Here is a 19773-nt window from a genome sequence, read left to right on the forward strand (position 1 = left end):
TCCTGGCTTTAATTAGATGAGAATCCTTCATATTTAATACAAATGTTTTAATTGAAGTATAATGTAATTAAGTAATGAGAATGGTTAGGCTAGAGTAGTCATACGTAATGCTATTATAATTAATTTTTATTCCTTTTATATTATTGTGTCTTAAAATATTTAGTTAAAATAATGTCCTCACATTTCAAAATCTTTTCAGATGTTTCTGAAACTGGAAATGCAGTCAAGCTGCTGATGTGTCTTTTCTCGTTTGACATCTTTTATTCCTTTATCATGCATAAAACCATAAATAATACATCTCTTATTTACATGAGAGGAAGTTGTAAGGTTGCTACTTTAAAAAGTTACATTACCTAGGCAACGATACTATTTTCCTAAATATTCAGAAAAACAAATGGGCATGAACTATAGCACTTTTAAAAAATTTTTATAGTGGTTCAGCGGATGTGGCTCAATGGTTGGGCATCAACCCATGTACCAGGAGGTCACCAGTTTGATCCCAGTCAGGGCACTTGCTGGGGTTTAGGGCTGGATCCCTAGTGGGGGGCGTGCAGCGATTGATGTTTCTCTCTCATTGATGTCTCTATCTCTCCCTTCCCCTTCCTCTCTCTGAAATGAATAAAAACATATTTTAAAAAAAATCTTATTGTGTTTGTATGAGGTAATAATTTGAAAAGTGTTCTGTTTTTCTAAGAAGTAGAACTAGGCAAAAATTTGGGAAATTAAAACATGAGAGGGTTTCCATGTACTCATTTTATTTTCAATTTTATTTTCCCCTCAAATGTTCATTAATCCTTGATGGCTGCAGGGCAGTGCCTTCTGCTCTTCATACCTTTTAATCTCGGAGTTTAGAAAATTGTTTCCTTTTTTTCTTTCTTTTCTTTTACTAAACCCCATTCTTCACAAGGAAGCCAGAAGTGTGAGAGGAAGGTGTGAGTTTTAATTTACACCCCAGCCTCGCAAATAATGACTTTTCACACCCTGTGCTCGCTGCTTAGCCTAGGGGAGGAGTGCTGTGGCTACTGCTGTCTGAGCAAATTAAACCCAGGGCTGTGATTCTCAGAGGCGTTCTTCTGTATTTAACCCTTGTTTTCAATTCTGCAACGTGGCGTTTGTGAACACTTAGGAGAATGTGGCTCATTACTCTGAAGCAGGCTCGTTTTCTAGGAAGTGATTTTGAAGGCTGCTACCATTTCAGGTTGTCAGGTACAAAAGGTAAATGTCTTCCCTTCACTCTCTGATGTGGAAATTCAAATACACAGAAATGAAAAATATTGTACAATGTGAACTGAGAGAACTTCTAGCAATAAAATTTAAGGATAGGAGCTAATAAAAACCTTTTCTTTCCTTACCATTCCATTTTCTTAAGAGTAGCTTTCTCCTGTCTGTATGTACAAGTAAATCTGTAGCATAGCATTTTGATTGAAAGGTGAAATAGAAAGTAATATTAAAATGCTTTGGTTTCTTTTCTGTTTCTCCCCAGTGCATTAAAAGTAATTTGGATTGAAAGATAAAAAATTAAAGAGAATGAGCTGCCTAAGGGAAGTAGAAAAAAATTATTGAAATTGGGATACTTGTTTTAATTTTTCTAAGTGATTACAGAAGAATAGTGGCATGCAAACATACCCGAATAGTTAAGTATTAGTTTCAACTCTGTATGCACTTGTTTCACTTATGATTATTAGTACACTAATATTAATTTTCTCATTTTGAGTCTACCCAACTAAATTTTTAAAAAATGTTTTCTCAATCATCTTAATTTTCCCTGGTTATCTTAACAATCATCATGGTGTTTAATAATGTTCTAGAGCTGAATGGAAGAAAGGAAAGAAATATTCAGGTTCTCCTGAGAAATTGGCTCCTACTTCCTTCCTTCTCTTGCTCACATCCCACAGCAATCCAAAGCGGCTATAAGCTGTCTCTGCTAGCTGGGGAGCTACAAGGGGTTAACCAGTCTTGGTTTACTAAGTATTTCTGTCAGGCTTTTTCTTATCCTTCCTCCCTTCCTCCCCAGCCCACCCCTTTTGTAAATGTCAACCACTTCCTGATGAGCCTAGTAGTGGTGAATTTCACACCTTCCTTCTCTTTGTGAAGAACCCTGGGTGTTAATGGTAGAGGGTTGGGTACCATAGTAGTCTGGCTGCCTGTTAGTACAGCTGAGGGATGCCTGTGGAAAAAAGTAGGAGAAGGTGGAGAAATGTGAGCAATGAGACTAGGAAATAGGTTCAAATTGGTCTCATTTTTTAAAGAGAATTTGTGTTTTATTAGCACCTGTTAGATATATTCAGAAAATAGTAATTTGAACGGTTAGAATTAAGACTCTCCCAAAGGAAGGAGCTGAAATTAGAGAGCCAGTTGGTTAAAAACAAAATTAAAATAAGACAAAACAAAACAGCAATCAGAAAGAAAAACTAAAAGAATCCTTCTCTGATCTTTTATTCTATAGGTGTATTTATTTACAGGATACAGCAATGGAAACTTGGTCCGTTGACCAGGTCTGCAGTTGGCTGGTGGAGAAAAACTTAGGAGAGCTAGTTCATAGGTTTCAAGGTGAGTTGCTTACACTTTTTTTTTTTAAAACGTTAATTGAGCAGCCTAGATACTGGGTGTCCTTTGTGGTTGGTAATTGCTTTTGTTGCCTAATGCCCGTGAGTGGGATGTGGACTTGCTGCTGCCGGGACCTTTCATTTTCTGACTGTTTGCACTTGACCTAGTATTCACAGGAGACTGTACTATTTCAAAAAGAAGTCAAATAAAACAGTCTTAAGAGTTATATAACGCACCTACTTGATATTATTTAATGCCACTTTTGTCCTTAAATAATGCAGCAGGCATTTTGTGCAGTGCTGGATTTACAAGTATTGAACTGTTGTGTGGCAGGTGCTATTGGTAATAATTTCCTGAAAAGGTGTTTTTTTTTTTCCTTATAAAAATAATGCCTGTAAGAAAGAATCAGAAGTGGGAAGGTAATAATGTGGAAGGAATATGAGTTTATTGTGACTCCATGTTCTAGTACTTTCTTAGGTAAAGTTTGGAATTGTGTTCTATCTTTATAAACACAGAGCGTTTTATAACACCAGAGGACAAGTGTCGATGGTTCTTGTAACACCAGAAATAATTTTATTTTATTTTATTATTTTTTTGCTCAGAATGTTGTGCTTTTCCAGGCAGGCATGTAGACCCTCTCTCTCTCTCTCTTTTTTTTTTCTTTTTCCCAGAGGAAGAAGTAAGTGGGGCCGCTCTTCTAGCACTTAATGATCGGATGGTTCAGCAACTGGTAAAAAAAATTGGACACCAGGCGGTTCTGATGGATTTAATTAAAAAATATAAGCAGAGGCATCAAGGACTGGAGTCCCCAGGAATCCCTGGAGCATCAGCTCTGGTCCTGCGAGCAGCAGCAGCCCCACAGTAAGTCTGCCTGAATTCCTCATTTTCGATGCATGACATTTGGGTTTAAAACTCTTTGAAAATTGTGACCATTTCCCACTAGCTTGTGTGTACAGTATTCCTAACATCCGCATAAAGGACACTTTTTGCAAAGTTTTATTAATCAAGATATATATATATATATATTTTTTTTAATTCACCACTTTTTAAACACTGACTCCAATGGTTAGGGTTGCCCTATAAGCCAGGAGTTCCTATATAGAAAACTCTGTAACAAGCAGTTGAAACATACATACAATGTGAGTAGAAATGGATCGCTGTCCCTCAGGTCTTAAAATCAGGGTTTGGGAAAGGTATTTCTGCTGCTCCTTTGCTTTACTTATTTATGTATGTGTTTATTTGCCAAGGATTCCTTTCAGTGGCTAATTTATATTCTCCTCTAGAGCCTTTACATATAATTTGCTAGAGGCCTTCGCAATAATTGGCTAAAGACTTTTGCTACAAGGATTTCTAGTTGCTCAAGAGTATTCTTGGAATGCTGAAGGCTATAATAGCATCCCACAAAAATCATGTAGAAAATTTATGGTGGCTTTGAGGTATAGGGATGTTTTCATTTGTCTGTTTTTTTTTTTTTTTATCACTGACTTTTGCAAGGAAAGGGAATGATAAAAGGAACTTTAAAATTAAAATGTTCGTTGTACAGATCTATGCCCCAGGAATATTTCAGGCATTCTGATTAGGTTTTTCCATTTTTGAGACATTTTTTTTTTTTTGCAAGGTTTTTAATGTTAAATAATTGCTGCAAACCAGGTATGCATTCATTTTAAAAATAGGACAGTGATGTTTGCTGAAATCCAATCTATGTGTTTACTTCAGTTTTTTTCAGATTATAACTGTAATAACAGATATTTGTGTCTTGCTCTCTGATAAGCAATATAAAGTTAGAGAGACCTCATTTAAGTAATTTGATTCCTAGAGCATTTGGACATTTGGGACATGGAAGGGGATTGGTAGGCATGAAGAAATGGTCTGTGGTTAGTCTGAAGATTCGACATTGTTTTGACATAACTGTGCAAAAGCACATTCTTCATAGGTGACTTTTGATGAAGCCCCATTGCATGTTTTCACTCCTTCCCAGCAATGGGAGGGTGAGAACCTCAAACAGAGCTCAAAGTAAATTCCCAGCATTCTTGGATGAGTTGGACTTTGAGCTGGAAGTTCTCTTCAGCTGACTGGAATCTTGATATGGCCTTAAGCACAACTTGGAAGTAAACAGACAGCCTTGTTTCTTTCCACTGCAAATCCGTGGATAATGTTCTCTAGTAAATGAGAACTAACTGGACTGCCAGGAAATCTCGGCTTCATTCCTGGTTCTACCACTGAATTGGATTGATTGCTAAATATTGACGTTCCTGCTGCTTCTTCCGTGGGCTGTGAAAAGTCATTCAGTACCTACCTCCCTGTTATTCACACGGATGGTAGGAGTATCATACATTTTTGAGGAAAAAAAATCTCTTCTTATCCTGGACCGAAATAGTCTTGTGTTAAATATTAAGCATTGCTAATCTAGTTAAGAAAGCTTTTATTTGAATGGAGCCAAGACGTGGAACACTGGTTGTCCAGGGATTTAGGAGTGGGAGCTTTTTCACTCTACCCAGTAAGTTGGTGATTTACTTTAAGGATTGTGTTGTCTTGTATTCAGGTCAAATTACTCTGGTGCAAAACCACAGTTGCAGTGGGGCTTATTAGTTATAGTTGGTTAAAATGTTTGTTGGCTCATTTGCTTATTGTCAAATATATTGTCACATGACAAATATATTAACATGTAGGAATCATAATAGAAAGAAGTACAAAAATATGCAATTTAATTAAAACCTCTTGAGAAGGGCTTAACAAAGGTGGGAAACTTGGTGTAGCAGAAAGAACCCTGTAGCTGGTTATGAAAACACTTGATTTCAAACACCTGTTCTGTTATTAGCTACCCATATAGCCTTGGAGAGTTGCTTGACTTTTCTTTCAACTGTAAAATGAAGCAGATAGAATAAATGATGCATCAGACTCCTTCTAAAGAGTCTATTAATGACATTCAAGATGAGGGATTCAAGATCAGGGTTTCAACTTGAGCGCATATTTCACTTAATGGCTCATGGGTGCCTGGTATGTTATTTTGAAAAGGATTTGTAGGCCACATCTGGACTTTAGCATCCTACTCAGACTTAGGCAAATGATAGGAATTTATGCTAGATAGGAATATTTGCAGCTGCTTTTTGGTTGTTGCTCTTGTTGAAGCTGGAAGAAAAATCACTGGACGGAAAGTTGAAAAACTGGGATCAACTACTGGCACTGCTGTTGAGTAGCTTGTGGTGGAGAGCAAGTTTCCTTCCCTCTGGGCTGTAGTTGCATTTCTCCTTGTTAAAACTTGAGGGAGTTAGTGGATTGTGGTTCTACCATTATGAGATCTCACAGATAATTAAAGGTCCCCTAAAATGGCAGGGAGTGGAGAAGGGAGCTGACATAGTCATTATAATTCTACCCCCCCTCCTCCCCTCCCCCCTCCCTCTTTTCTTCTCCCCTTCTTCTTCTCCTTTTTTTTTTGCCAAATAAGAATATTAACCGAGAAAGGAACATTTTATTATCACCATCATTTTAAAGGAAAATATTATCTTGCCACCATTATAAATATGACTGATTGGTGAAAATAGCATCGTGAACTGGCATCAGTCTGTCTCCTGGTATATATGAACTACTAAGTGAGATGACCCCAGAGGGTCCTTCTTTTAGTTGTCTTAGTCTTGACTAATGTGGGTCTTGGGAGTAGACACAGATTCTAGGTTAACTATGGGCTACCGCCTACTTTCACAGTTTCTGTGATGTCAATGGTTGAGGCTCCTGTTGACTAGTCCCTCACCCACCTTTTCTTTCTTGGTAACAGGGATAAACCGTCCTCCAGTCCAGCCGACCATGGGGAGCAGACGCCAACTTTCTATCCAGCTGAAAACCTTGCTAATAGACTAATTGACCAAAGAGTACTGAAACAGAGGTGGGATTACCGACTTCTAAACATCTAAAGCCAAATGATAATATTTGCCTTTTTTTTTTTTTAATAAGACTTCACATAAGTGAAATTTTTGTTTTCCTTAAGGGAATTTTTTTTTATAGAATGATGCAGGTATTTGGCAAAAAATGAAGGTTAAATTTTCTGATCTTTGTGTTGGAAAAATGAAGTTTTGAGAATTATATTCATCTTTCAAGTATACATTGTTAAGGGGAAAGGGGGATTTATCTGTTGTAAACTGTCCAGGGTGATAGGCAGTAGCCACAAAATAATGTCCTATAGATAGAATGTGTCATTTGAGGAGTCTTTGTTTTTGTTTTGAATGTTGTAAGCTGTTGGTATAACTTGACTATCCTTAATGGAAGTGCTTTGGTAAACACTTCCTTATATAGTAGTCCCCTCGTAAGCACAGCTTTCATTTCCATGTTTTCAGTTACTATTCAAAATATTAAATGGAACATTGCTGATATAAACAATTCATAAGTTTAAATTGTACAGTGTTTCCGGTAGTATAATGAAATATTGCACTATCCCACTCCATCCCTCCTGGGATGTAAATTATCCTTATGTCTAGCGTCCAACTGTCTATCTCTTCCTTAGTGACTTAGTACCTATCTCAGTTTTTAGATTAACTGGCAATATTGTATCTGTTCAGATAACTCTTATTTTATTGTTATAACTAGAGGCTCAGCTCATGAATTCATGCACTTGGGCGAGGGGGCGGGGGGGAGGTTTCCTCAGCCAGGCCTGCACCCTCTCTCAGTCTGGAAGCTCTCGGGGATATCTGACTGGTGGCTTAGGCCCACTCCTGTGAGGAGCGGGCTTATGCCAGAAATTGGACATCCTTGGTACTGTTGGCAGAGGCAGGAAAGGGCTCCCACCACCGCCGTTGTGCTCGCCAGCCATGAGTGCAGCTTCTAGCTGAGCAGTGCTTCCCCCTGAGGGAGCGCACTGACCACCAGGGGGCAGCTCCTGTGTTGAGTATCTGCCCCCTGGTGGTCAGTGCATATCATAGCAACTGGTTGTTCTGCTGTTTTGTCAATTTGTATATTAGTCTTTTATTGTATAGGATTGTTCTATCTGGTTATTAGTTATTGTTTTTGATCTCTTACTATGCCCAATTTACAAATTTAACTTAATCATAGTTATAGAAAAATAAACAGAATCTATATAAATGGTTCCTTACTACTACCCATGGTCCCAGGCATCCACTAGGAGTCTTGGAAAGGATCTTATGCAGATAAGGAGATACTACTGTATTCCTACACTGGACTTAGATGGTGTAATATTTCAATACATGGGCTACATTGGAACAAAGGACAACTATAGACCTAGAGAATCGGACCCAGGAATGTGGTTCTCAAGCACCCCTTTCACCACAAAGCCTCCAAAAGTAGCCAGTCCCCTCTGTCAGTGTTCAGGTCTAAGCAGAGACAGGAAAACAATAATTAGTCCCAGTGATCTGTCCCTAGAGCCACTGTGAATCAGTAGTCTCATCTGCAAGGTGGAAAGAATAATGATGCTTTCCTCATGGTCCTCTTGTGAGCATTGATATAGAGAATGCCTGCCCAGTGCTAGCTCAGTGGAAGCACGTGGAAGGCACTCATTCTGAGTACCCATCTGCACAGCACTGCTCCAAGTAGCGCTTCCTCCTTCCTTAGGACTTCTTTCTTCTCCCCACTTGCTGCCAGTGGGAGATGGGGGTGCAGCCTTCTATTCATGTAGAAGTCTGTTCTCTTTTCTAAGCCCTCGGATGATAGTCCATCCTCATTGTGGTCTTGTGACACCAGCAGGGCAGGATATTATTGCTGTGGTTTCATAGAGTCACGGGAGCAGCCTCGTGTTTCGTGGTGGTTCTGTCTTCACAGCACCTACTAGTACTGAGGGGAGGCGAAAATAGGACTGGCTTAGACATGGAGAGAAAGTGGAAGGTTTCAAAACCAGAGCCGAATACTGCCATATCTGTCTAACCATAAATTCTCCCGTAATCCGTTTGACCCCCTGCTGCCCATCTCTGTCCATGAGCACTTCAGAGTTAAGCATGTCTAAAATTGACCTCCTATAATATATTTGGGTGTGAGAACCACAGACCCACTCTAATTTAAGGCAAGGGGAGTTGGTTATAGGAAAAGTATTTTCCGGCACCAGGAGAAGCCAGGGGTAGAGCTGTTCCTCTTCTGATGGAGCCACCATGTGACAGCCATCCCAGTCTCTGTCCTGCTTCTCTTGTCCACCTCATTCCCTTGCTTCTCTCTGAGGATGGATTTATCCTAGTCCTCAGGGCTGCTCTGTCCCCCTCAGACTGGCTGGCATATGACTGCCTTGCCCTGTTGCTGCCTTTCTTGCTCATCCTTGAAGGTTCTGCTCAAAATCTCTCTTTCAGGAACCCCTCCATCGGTGTTCCAGGCCAGGCAAGGAGCCCGGTCTCCCATGTACAGTATCTTTGCTTTACTCGTAAAACTCGATGATGACATTGGTGACTTTAAAGTTTGTCGTCCCTCCTTAGACTGAAAGCACATCAGAGACAAAGACCAGGTCCTTTTTTTTGTCACTGTAAACACAGATTTAGCGCAGTCCCTGACACCCAGAGGCTAAGCAGGAGTTTTTAAATTGAACTGAGAATATGTGAGCCAGTGAAAAAAATGAATAGTTCATGGGGTAGGATAAATATTTTAGTCTCTATTTCTTTTTAGATCTTTTGATACAATTCAAACTAAATATGCTAACTTTTTAGCAGAGTTAAACTCCAGGAGTTTATAAGTCACTCACACATAATAGGCTGGAAAGTTGATGGTATTTGGCTACAGGGCTTTTACAAAACCAACTGCTCTTCGGGGGCAGAAAGGAATGATGGATCAAGAGCTGGCTTTGGGGTCTCACACCCCTGGGTTGGAATCCTGATTCCTCCAAAATGCCTTCCAGGTGGCCTATGCACAATATAGGATCAAAACTGGCCTATGGAGTTCTTGAAGTCCAAATGAGATAACATATTAAAGTTCATACAAGATGGCAGTCATTTTGCTTGTAATTTTTTTTCATATGTTCCCTTTCTCCCTCCCTCCCTTCCTCCCTCTCTTCCTTCCTTCTTTCCTTCTTTCCTATATTTTTATTGATTTCAGAGAGGAAGGGAGAGGGAGAGAGAGATAGAAACATCAATAATGAGAGAGAATCATCGATTGGCTGCCTCCTGAATGTGTCCTACTGGGGACCGAGCCTGAAAGCCAGACATGTGACCTGACCTGAAATTGAACCATGACCACCTGGCTTGTAGGTGAATGCTCAATCACTGAGCCGTGCCAGCTGAGCTTAAGTGCCCTTTCTTGATGGAAGAATTGCAATGTCCCATACTCAACATGTATTAGTGATCCGTAGGGAAAATATATATTTTTTTGCAGTGATATTTTTGTTCTCCATCTACACTATTTAAACTTTACTTCTTTTTTAGTACCAAGTAAAACATGAATCAGATAAATAGGTAGATATTTCTTAAATGTTACTTTAAAAAACACTTCATTTGAACTTTAAATGTGTGCAGGTGTTTTGCTTCTGCCTTTGGGCATAATTATACAATTAGTCATGGTTTCATGCATATTTAAAAACTGTTTTAATGATGAATTGGAGGGGGCAGTCTGGCTACTGCTGTAGAATGTGGGAGAATGACCTCACTCACATGCCTATACTCAGTAAGGCAAATGTCAGTGGTCAACACGTGATGGATTGTATGTAGGCACTATCCCACACACAGCTCAGGTGAGGGCACCGCAGTCATGTGAGCATCTTATCCAGCACAAAATAAAGAGAAGATTCTAAGAAATGCACCAGCCCAGTTACGACTCCATTAGTACCCATTCCAGTTAGATGTAGGATTCCTCTTTTTATTTCCTACACATTATGTCCTTCAGAGGTCCAGTTCTCTGGAGGGAGGGGGAAGGGCTGCCGTAGTGAGGAACCTACTCTGAGAAACCAGTCTGAGGCACCAGTCTGATTCACCTCTGCAATTCCTGGCACAGAGTAGGTGATCAACAAACTTTTATCACATGAAGGGACAGAAATAGGAAGTATTTCAATTAAGATGAGACCAACAGAAATAGAAAGTATTTCTGTTAGTCTTATCTTAATTGAATTAAATATATTCCCTTCGACTTTGACAAGAGGATGTTTGAATAGAGACCCAAAGGAAGTGAGGAATATTGGCTTCCTAAGACAGCACTGATAATTTGTTCAGTGCAGGATATCTTTGGACCCAGACAGGCAGGACTTGTAGAGTCGGGGCAATTGGGCTGGCATTACTAATAAATAATTCTCTGACTCCTGTCCATTTCTAATAAATGTCATATGAAGTCTTTAGAGAGATCCAACGTGAGCTTGATCTCTAATCTACTTTACCCATTTTGTTCAGCCTAAAAGTTACTGAATATAAACCATGAGCTAGGTATTAGACAGTGGCAGGCAGGGGATGCAATTTAGTCCTTGCCTAGGGGAACTCAGAGTCTGGTAGACAAGACAGGTATGTAAGGTAGTAATGGCAATATTAAGCAAGTATGCAGAAATAGAAATTCACGGGCACAGAAATAGCATAGAAGAGGGAGAAATAAGACATTTAGGAAAGTGCATTTGGAGAAGGTCTCTGGGAAAAAGCTTCACAAAAACTGAGGGAGGATTTTGAAAGGTGGTTAGAAATTCACTGAAGGAAAATGGGGCAGGAAAGAATGACATTCATAGCAAACGACCAGCAAATGCAAATGTACAGACACCTGAAAAAACACAGGGGATCCTGTTTGGAGTAAGTACTGTTGGGAAGGGAGAGATTGCAGCAGAGAAAACAGAGTGGCTGGAAATGCTGGGAGATGCTGTTAGAGAGGTGAGGAGGCTCTGTGCTCTTCCAGCAAGCAGGACAACATGGACTATCCCATTAGATTCACCTGGGGAACTAAACAAAATATGTCAGTGCTAATGAGAATGGAAAGAGGGATTGCAGAAGAGTAATTTCCATATAGTCAATGGCAATAAATATTGACAGAATGAATGAATGAAATGAGAGAGTAACATCCTGGGAAATAATTCGGGTTGAAGCACAGATTAAAGCTGGAAATTACCTGTTGCTGTATTGAATCCGGTGTTAAATTGTTGGTGTGCTTGTTTCAGCTAGCACATATTGTGGTACAGTGACTGCCGAAGAGGAAATAAAGGAGGGAGCTTGTCATAACAAGAGAGGAGGGTGCTTTCTCCTCTTTTCTTTATTCCCCATGTTTCCTTGTATCGCATGCATTCTTATGAAATATCACCTAACGTTCTAAAGGAACCTGACCTCAGTATTTTCATGGGTATTTTCCCAGGACTACTAAGGCTTCCATGGTAGTGCCAGAAAATTGACCCACTCAGGCTAATTTGGGAACTCTTTCTGTTTTTGACTTGTACTTTGCCTTTATTCCTTTACTTTCATTCCAATCACTCTTGCGTGTGAAGTGGACTGAAAGCTACTTAGTGCCTCTGGGTACCTCTGACTTGGAAATGGTACTATTGAGTCTTCTTTTACACACTTAATGATCAGTCACTAACTTTAAAGTTTTAAAGGGGTTCTGATAGTTAATTGTATAAACAGCCTTATTGAGGTGTCATTTATGTAACATAAAATTCACCCATTTAAAGTGCACAGCTCAGTTAATTTTAGTAGATTTATCTGGTTGTGCACCCCTGGTCACAACCCATTTTGGAACATGTCCATTACCCTAAAAAATTCCCTTGCTCCCTTTTGCAACCCATCTCCTCCCCCACCCCCAGCCCCAGGCAACTGCTGATCTGCCTTCTGTAGCTATAGTTTTCTGTAACGTTTGGTAGAAACTTGCATCTGAATGAAATCAGAGTACCTAATATTTTTTAAAAATATATATATTTTCATTGATTTCAGAGAGGAAGGGAGGAGGAGAGAGAGATAGAAACATCAATGATAAGAGAGAGTCATTGATCGGCTACTTCCTGCTGGTCCCCTATGGGACACTGGGACTTCAACCCTGGTATTTGCCCTGACCAGGAATTGAATCGTGACCACCTGGTTCATAGGTTGATGCTCAACCACTGAGCCACACCAGCCAGGCTTTGATACTTGTTTTTTTACTTAGAACTTAAGTTTACCTTTAAAATAGCCAAGACCAACTAAATTAAGTTGATCTTATATTTCGCTATAAACAGCAGCAGGATAAATTAATTAGAGGAATTTTCTTAGCTGCTAAGACATATTTTTGCCTTACTGCTGAATTGCAACTTACTCTTTTTGCTTGTTCAGGTTTGAGCTATGTGCTACATACTATTTTTTTTTTTTCAAGATAGATGGAATAACATTCTTCCCAACTCAGGCTTTATTCAAAGCCTGTATTATTATGACTTCCCCCTCCCAAACTTACAAGTAGTTATGTGTGCAAAGGAAAGGAAAACAGAGATACCTAATGAGCCTTCAAACATTTGTGGGTAGATGAATGGATGGAAGACAGATTGATGACTTCCATATATTTAGGTATCAGGGAATGCTATATATCAGAAGTTCTTGGGATAAAGAAGATTAATAATTTAGGTATGTTTGAAATAAGATCTCACTCTGTGTGCTTTTATTTAACAGAAGAAGTGTGAAACATGTTCTAGCAAGGAATAAAGCCTTGCAGGGGACGAAGTCCTATGTGTTACCAGAGTTTCCCTATGACGTCAGATGCATGTTAGCAGAGCAGAAGTGTCCCAACCACAGCATGAGGATAAGGATCATTGAGTTTCTCCAGGCCGACATGACCAAGTATCTGAAAGGCTCACTGTGAGTAATTACAGGGCCGGCTGGTTGCTTTGGGAGAGGGTCTATTATCAGAGTAAAATAGAAGTTACCGGGAACCAACGCTTTTCAGATTTTGGATAGCATATTAGTCGTAAGGCTAACATTGCCCGATATTTGAATGTCTCCGTTGTTACATGGAAAGATTTGAAGGAAAGGGAGTGTGATTTAGACTCATTGTAAAGGCAGGAATTGGGCAGCTTGGCATGAAACATGTCCTGTTGCCCTGAGCAGGTACCCCAGCACCCAGCAGTATAATGATGTGGTCAACGCCTTGCTGCAGGCCCACCCTTTCCTGGATGAGGACGGCTGTGGCTTTGTAAGTGACTGTTTTGTTAATCTCAGCCCACGTAAAAATAATAGCCTTGTCCTAGCTGGTTTGACTCAGTTTATAGAGCATGGGTCTGCAGACTGAAGAATCCTGGTTCAAGTCCCATAAGCTCCATCCCAAGTAGGGGGCGTGCAAGAGGTAGCTGATCAATGATTGTCTCTCATCATTGATGTTTCTATCTCTCTTTCTCTCCTTTCCTCTCTGAAATCAATAGAAATAAATAATAATAATAATAATAATAGCCTTGCACTGTTTAGTAATTTTATGTCTCATTCCCCTTTAATTAGTTGTGCTCTCTCTCCCTCCCTCTCTTTCCCCTTTTTGATACTTTCTCTCTCTCTTTGTGTTCCTTTATTTTTTTAAAAATGGACTTTATTTTTTGGTTCACAGCAAAATTGAGAGGATGGTGCAATTATCTCCCTCCATGTACCCTACCCCATTGTCCCCATACATGCATATTCTCCCCCATTTTCAATATCCCCCATCAGAGTGGCACATTTGTTATTAGTATATGATTGTCTGACTACTATGTTGTGCACCTGAAACTAATACAAAGTAATATTGAATGTAAACTGCAATTGAAAAATAATTTTTTTTAAAAAGTGTGGTACTTTATGAAGACAGAAGATAAGATGAAAATTATACAATTTTAGGAATTAAAGAATCTAAAATCAATAGCGAGCATATTTACTCAATAGCTATACATTACTGGAAAAATATTTTTAGTTTAGGGACTGTAATTTTTATAGCAATATCATAAGATTGTTGTGTGGGTAAATGGAAGGATAGAGTTAATGTTTCTATTACTGTGATGTGAAAAGGTTTGAAGCCCAAAGGTGATAGATTAGTAAAAAGTTTTATTGTTTATGTGGTATTATTTAAATCTCCTTGAAGAGCAACGGTTCTGTTTTGTTATTTTACACAGTTTCTATGGAAACGAGCCCTGAAAGATCGCTTTAAATATGTGAGAAGACCCATAGAAAATGATGAACAGGTGATGAGAAATAAGTGTAAATTTGGACATCGAAGAGGCCAGAGAAGGAAATCTCCTGCTGATATCAGATTTGATGAAATGCAAATTGCCCAAATAAAAGTAAGATTGAATCTTGAACTGTTCTGACAAATCATTGATTGGTTGATTGATTCGGGGCTAATAAGCAATAACATTTGAAATCATTAAAACAAAATAAGATATCCTTTTGGTGTGGTCAGAAAGCAAGAAAATCTGTGTTTTGCATAGCAAATAATGCGATGACAATAGTTCCAAAAAAGATCTTCTGAACCCATTTTGACCAGAGTTTGTTATTGAACATCTCATGTTTATTCTTTTCCAACCTTCAAAGAAACTAGAAAAACATTAACATTCTGGATCCTTGAATATCTTCTGGATTGTATCTTAAAATGCATCTTGTGTTCTTGCTGTTCTTATCGCTACAGAAAGATTTTAATACGTTGGAGGGTTAGGTACCTGTAGTGTCAAGGTGTCAGGAGGAAAGTAATCCACATGCATGGATACAAAACTCTATAACTTTATCCAGAAGGAATCCCATGCCACCCAGGTGACTGTGAGGAATGCCAGGCTGAGGACCCAGCAAGGGCCTGGAGGTCCCTAGCTCAGTAGCAGGTTTGCTATGCATAATGTCCACATGGGTGCTACCGTGTTTCCCCGAAAATAAGATATCCTCCGAAAATAAGACCTACTTACAGGTTTCCTTCTGAGTGAAATATAAGGCATCCCCCGAAAATAAGGCCCTCCATAGGCTAAACATGAGAGATTTGGTCCACTGATTCTGAAAGAAATGGAGTCACAAGAAATTCACTAGGAAATTCAGGTATTGGATTGTTATGATGATGTTCCAGAAGATGATGACATGATTGTCATTGAATAAATGAGTACATTCTTGATACTATAGGATTCATAGTTTGTCTGGTTTGTGTTGACAACTACCGTACTACCGTACCGTATACAGGTAATAAATTTCCTTTATTTACATGTAACAATAAATGTGTACCGTATTCTTCTTCATGGAAAAATAAGATCCCCTGAAAATAAGACCTAGTGCATCTTTGGGAGCAAAAATTAATATAAGACACTGTCTTATTTTAGGGGAAACAGGATAGTTATCTAAAAGCCAATATTCTTTAACTGTCTCACAGCACCCAAATATCCTCAGAAACAGAAATGTCCCCCGCTAATACAGTAGATCGAACCTCTTAGGGAGGATGTCCAAACTACCAGCTGTGGAAGCTAAATCTCATGCTCCCTCAATTCTATTTCCAACTCGAGCCAACCTGAATAGGTAAATCCTAACATTTCACCACCGCTGTCTTCGATTTTTAATGAGAATATGTCAATTCTTAGCCACCCCAATCCACCCCAGCCAGTGTACCCAAATGTACAGTGAATATAATTGACAGTGCAGTGATTTAGCAACACAGAGTACCAGCTCTGATTATTTTGAATTTGGATTACATGATATGGTCTTGCAACTATAAAAAAGCATTTAAGAAGAAAAAAATGCAAACAATAACAAACCTTAATTTAGCACCTTTTAATCTCTTAATATTTTGTCTTCTAAAATTGCATGCGTAGAAATAAGCATTCCTGTTAAGTGTGAACCTTCTGGACAATCTAGACTTCCATGTAAAAGTGTATGTAGAAAATGAAGTTACTCATAGCTCTGTCAAGAGAGCAGATAATTTCACAGTAATTGGCTATCTGATTTGTTCACAGTTAGACTGTCAATTTACTAACCATGTTCAATGCCAAGTGTAATTACGCACGATGATACACATCTTATGAGTGCATTATTATTATTTATAATACATAAAATAAAAAATGAGTGCGATACAGCTTATAATTCAAATTTCATGAAGGTTAAAATTAAAATGTTAAGTATGCAACACATTGATGTTGTAAAAATATTTTTCAGGAAGAAGCTGTTTGTTTAGATTCTGAAGTAGTTGAACATATTAGCTGGTTCCAGCAAGAATATGTGAAAACAGTCAAGGACTGGAGAGAAATCGATAAGAGGATGAGCCAGACTTTGCAAATAAGAAGGAAGTTGATTGGTAGCAGAAAGCCTCTGAAGGACATCCTTAAGATGTTTCCTTTCCTGAAGTGCCCTTATCAGGTATCTTCATTCGCGTATAATACTCTCTGATTCTAGTGTCCAAATTGATTTGTCTCTTTCTTCTTGAAGTGGAAACAGGACTAGGCAGCAAGTGTGAATCTCAATAGAGTGTGTGAGGCCCCACTGGCTACAACTAGGACCATCTGGTGAAAATTTCTGGGACCTATTTCCTTTATATATATATATTCTTTACAGAGAGGAAGAGAGAGGGATAGAGAGTTAGAAACATTGATGAGAGAGAATCATTGATCAGCTCTGGGATCTATTTCTAATGACATGCAGTGGCTGCCTTCGGATTTCGAGTTCCCTGTCAACAAGAAGTGGGGAGGAGGACAGTGTTGGTGGAAGTCTCTGAGGGGAAGCACTTGGCCAGTGGCTTTAAGAACAGGGGGTTCCGTAAAGATAAACTGGTTTTGCTTCCACCTTATACTCAAATATCTTGTCACAGTTTATTTCTATCTGATCTTACAGTCTCCAAAGCTCTCTTTCTCTAGGATCCCTTACAACACTAAGTTTTGCTATTTTTCAAGGGTTGCCTCTTAAAATCTAAGTTTTCTTCCTTTTGCCTCTTGTTGGACACTGTCAAAACTTAACAATGTAGTTTTTACCTAAAGCAATGTTAGATCCTAGAATCTTAATCTTAGTTAGGTAACCTAAATAGCTAAAATATGAATAAATACCCATTTCATTGAGTCTGCATCCAAAGTTTTAATTCTACCAGTCGAAGGTTGCTATGTTCATTATTTATCTTTTCTGCTCACTTCAGACTTTCATTTTTTCCTCCTTCTATGTCCTAAATCTCTACTCTACTAAAGCTACTCACATATCTGGTATATACTTTAAACTACATTCCAAGTTTAAAATAATCCTAAAGAGTTATTTACTTCCCTTCCGTTAGCTTTTCTAGTGATCTCATATCATTTTCTTCTTTCAGATGTTCAAAGAATTTCAACTTCTTACAAGAATAGATATTTATAAGAAAACAAGGCACATTTTGGAATCCTACTCAGACAATATACTGACTTCTTTTTCAGTGGTGGACCATCCAATCAACATTGCGCTGCAAGAAAAAATGAAACAGCACACAGATGAACACATGTTGAAATGTTAGTAAGCCTGGGGGTAGGGCTAGCTGGTCTGAGTCATCTGTATGATTCAGGATGGTTAGAAAAGTTCTGTTTTTATAATGAGTAAAATTTAGTGAAACAACATATGGGAGAGAAAAAGAATTTCTCAAATAGGAGGTGTTGGGGTGTAAATACAAAAAGGACACTTGATCCTATAAAAGTATATTTAGGGAACCAGTAATCTGATCATTTCATAATCTGGATCACAAGGTGGATCTTGATAAAAAGACAGAGATTTGGGGGACAGAACAGGAGACCTTGAATGTTTATTAGATGGGCTTGTTGGTTAAAAATGGCTGTGAAAAAAGAAAAATAACACATGATCTCACTCATTTGTGGATAATAAAGAACATTATAAACTGATGAACAAAAAGATAGATACAAAAGAAGTAAAGCATCAAACAGCGGGAAGGTTAGGGAGAGATGCTGGAGATAAGAGATCAACCGAAGGACTTATATGCATGAATATAAGCATAACCAATGGACGCAAAACACTGGGGATGAGGGCATGTATGGGAGTGGGGTGGTGGGGCAAAGGTAAGATATGTACACATATAATATCTTAATAAAAAAAAAGTGGGAAGAAATGGCTGCGAAACACCCATCTAAGAAGGTGTGTTTGTTCTCTGTAGATGGTAACAATCTTTTAAAAATCAAGGTGCTTTATACTGGCTTTGCTACAACAGTTAGGAAAAGCTCATTTTACTTGGACTGTAAGCATGTTTGCTTTGACAGATATGAAGATGACGGCCACATGTTTACTCCTCCCAGATGTGTTTGGGGATGATCCCAGCCTTTTTGTCATTGTGAATGAGAAGGTATGCACTGTATCAGTGATCGCTGGTTTGACATTTCACATCTTCATATTTGAAAGCAGGATGGTGGTCTGTTTGGAAGTATGTTTTGTCACTTTTACAAATATGCTAATTTGCAACAAGCTCATTTATTATAATAAATCCAGACACCTTGTATTATTTAGCTATTTTACACGTGTTCCCCCCCCCCCCTCCCTTTTTTTCTTTTTTCTTTTTCAGGTGCATGTGTCCACTCCTGTGTTAGAAGTTAAAAACCCTTTCAACTTTGATGTCTGTGAATTTTCTCTGTATTTAGAAAAAGAAAGACTCACAAAAGTGGATGACTGTGTTACGGCCTTGGCTGCTCTAGTAGCTGCCTTTCATGTATTTGGGATCCAGTGTCCAAGTCGATTGTCCCACACCCTCAACTTCCTGGAGACACAGATTTTTGATATGCACAGTCCCTACTTTCCTTCTAAGAAAGAAAAGGAAAAGGAATTAGGGTTTCAACATCTGGTCACTTAATAGCATGCTAAATATTGCATTAGAATTGATCTCTGGGACAGCCGAAACTTAAAAAAAACTGTTTGAATTAGAGTCGTGGTAGATAATTAGAAAATCATTTTGTCTCAAAGATGTAAATGAATTTCAATGCATTTTTTAAATCCTTACCAGAGGACATATTTTTATTGATTTTTAGACAGAGGAAGGGAGATAAATATCAATATGAGAAACATTAATTGGTTGCCTCTGACTGGGGATCGAACCTTCAACCTTTTGATATACAGGATGACACTCCAACCAACTGAGCCACTTGGCCAGGGCTCACTGCTTTTTGTCTTTAATCCCAGATATTGAAATTCTGTAATAAAATAATCCTTAATTAAAGAGCTACTTATTTTTATTTGATTTGAGAAATTCCATGGTCCAAGTTGCACTATTATGGGTGCATTCGTTTTTAAAAGGCACTACACTTCATATTTGCTAAGTGTTTGGTTCAGGGTATGACCTTGCTCTTACCTTGATGGGCCCACCTTTGAAAGTCTTAATGCCCAGGAGCTGCACATTTGGGGGCTGTGGGCTGCCTGCTTGATCTGACCATTGGTTGGAAACATTTCTCTTGACTGTTCA

General features: G+C 38.7%; 1 protein-coding gene across 1 annotated transcript; it reads left to right on the plus strand.

Annotated features, from left to right (window-relative positions):
* Positions 1–2120: 2120 nt before the first annotated feature.
* Positions 2121–19536, plus strand: SAMD3 (sterile alpha motif domain containing 3). The gene is made up of 11 exons (XM_084889641.1): positions 2121–2199; positions 2447–2550; positions 3219–3408; positions 6320–6427; positions 13056–13241; positions 13491–13575; positions 14513–14680; positions 16521–16721; positions 17656–17827; positions 18584–18744; positions 18883–19536. Coding segments are annotated over exons 1-11 (1662 nt in total). The 5' UTR covers positions 2121–2197; the 3' UTR covers positions 19168–19536.
* The last annotated feature ends 237 nt before the right edge of the window (positions 19537–19773 follow it).

This window comes from Pipistrellus hanaki (assembly GCF_964339955.1).
Source record: "Pipistrellus hanaki genome assembly, chromosome: 7".
Classification (NCBI taxonomy): Eukaryota; Metazoa; Chordata; class Mammalia; order Chiroptera; family Vespertilionidae; genus Pipistrellus; species Pipistrellus hanaki.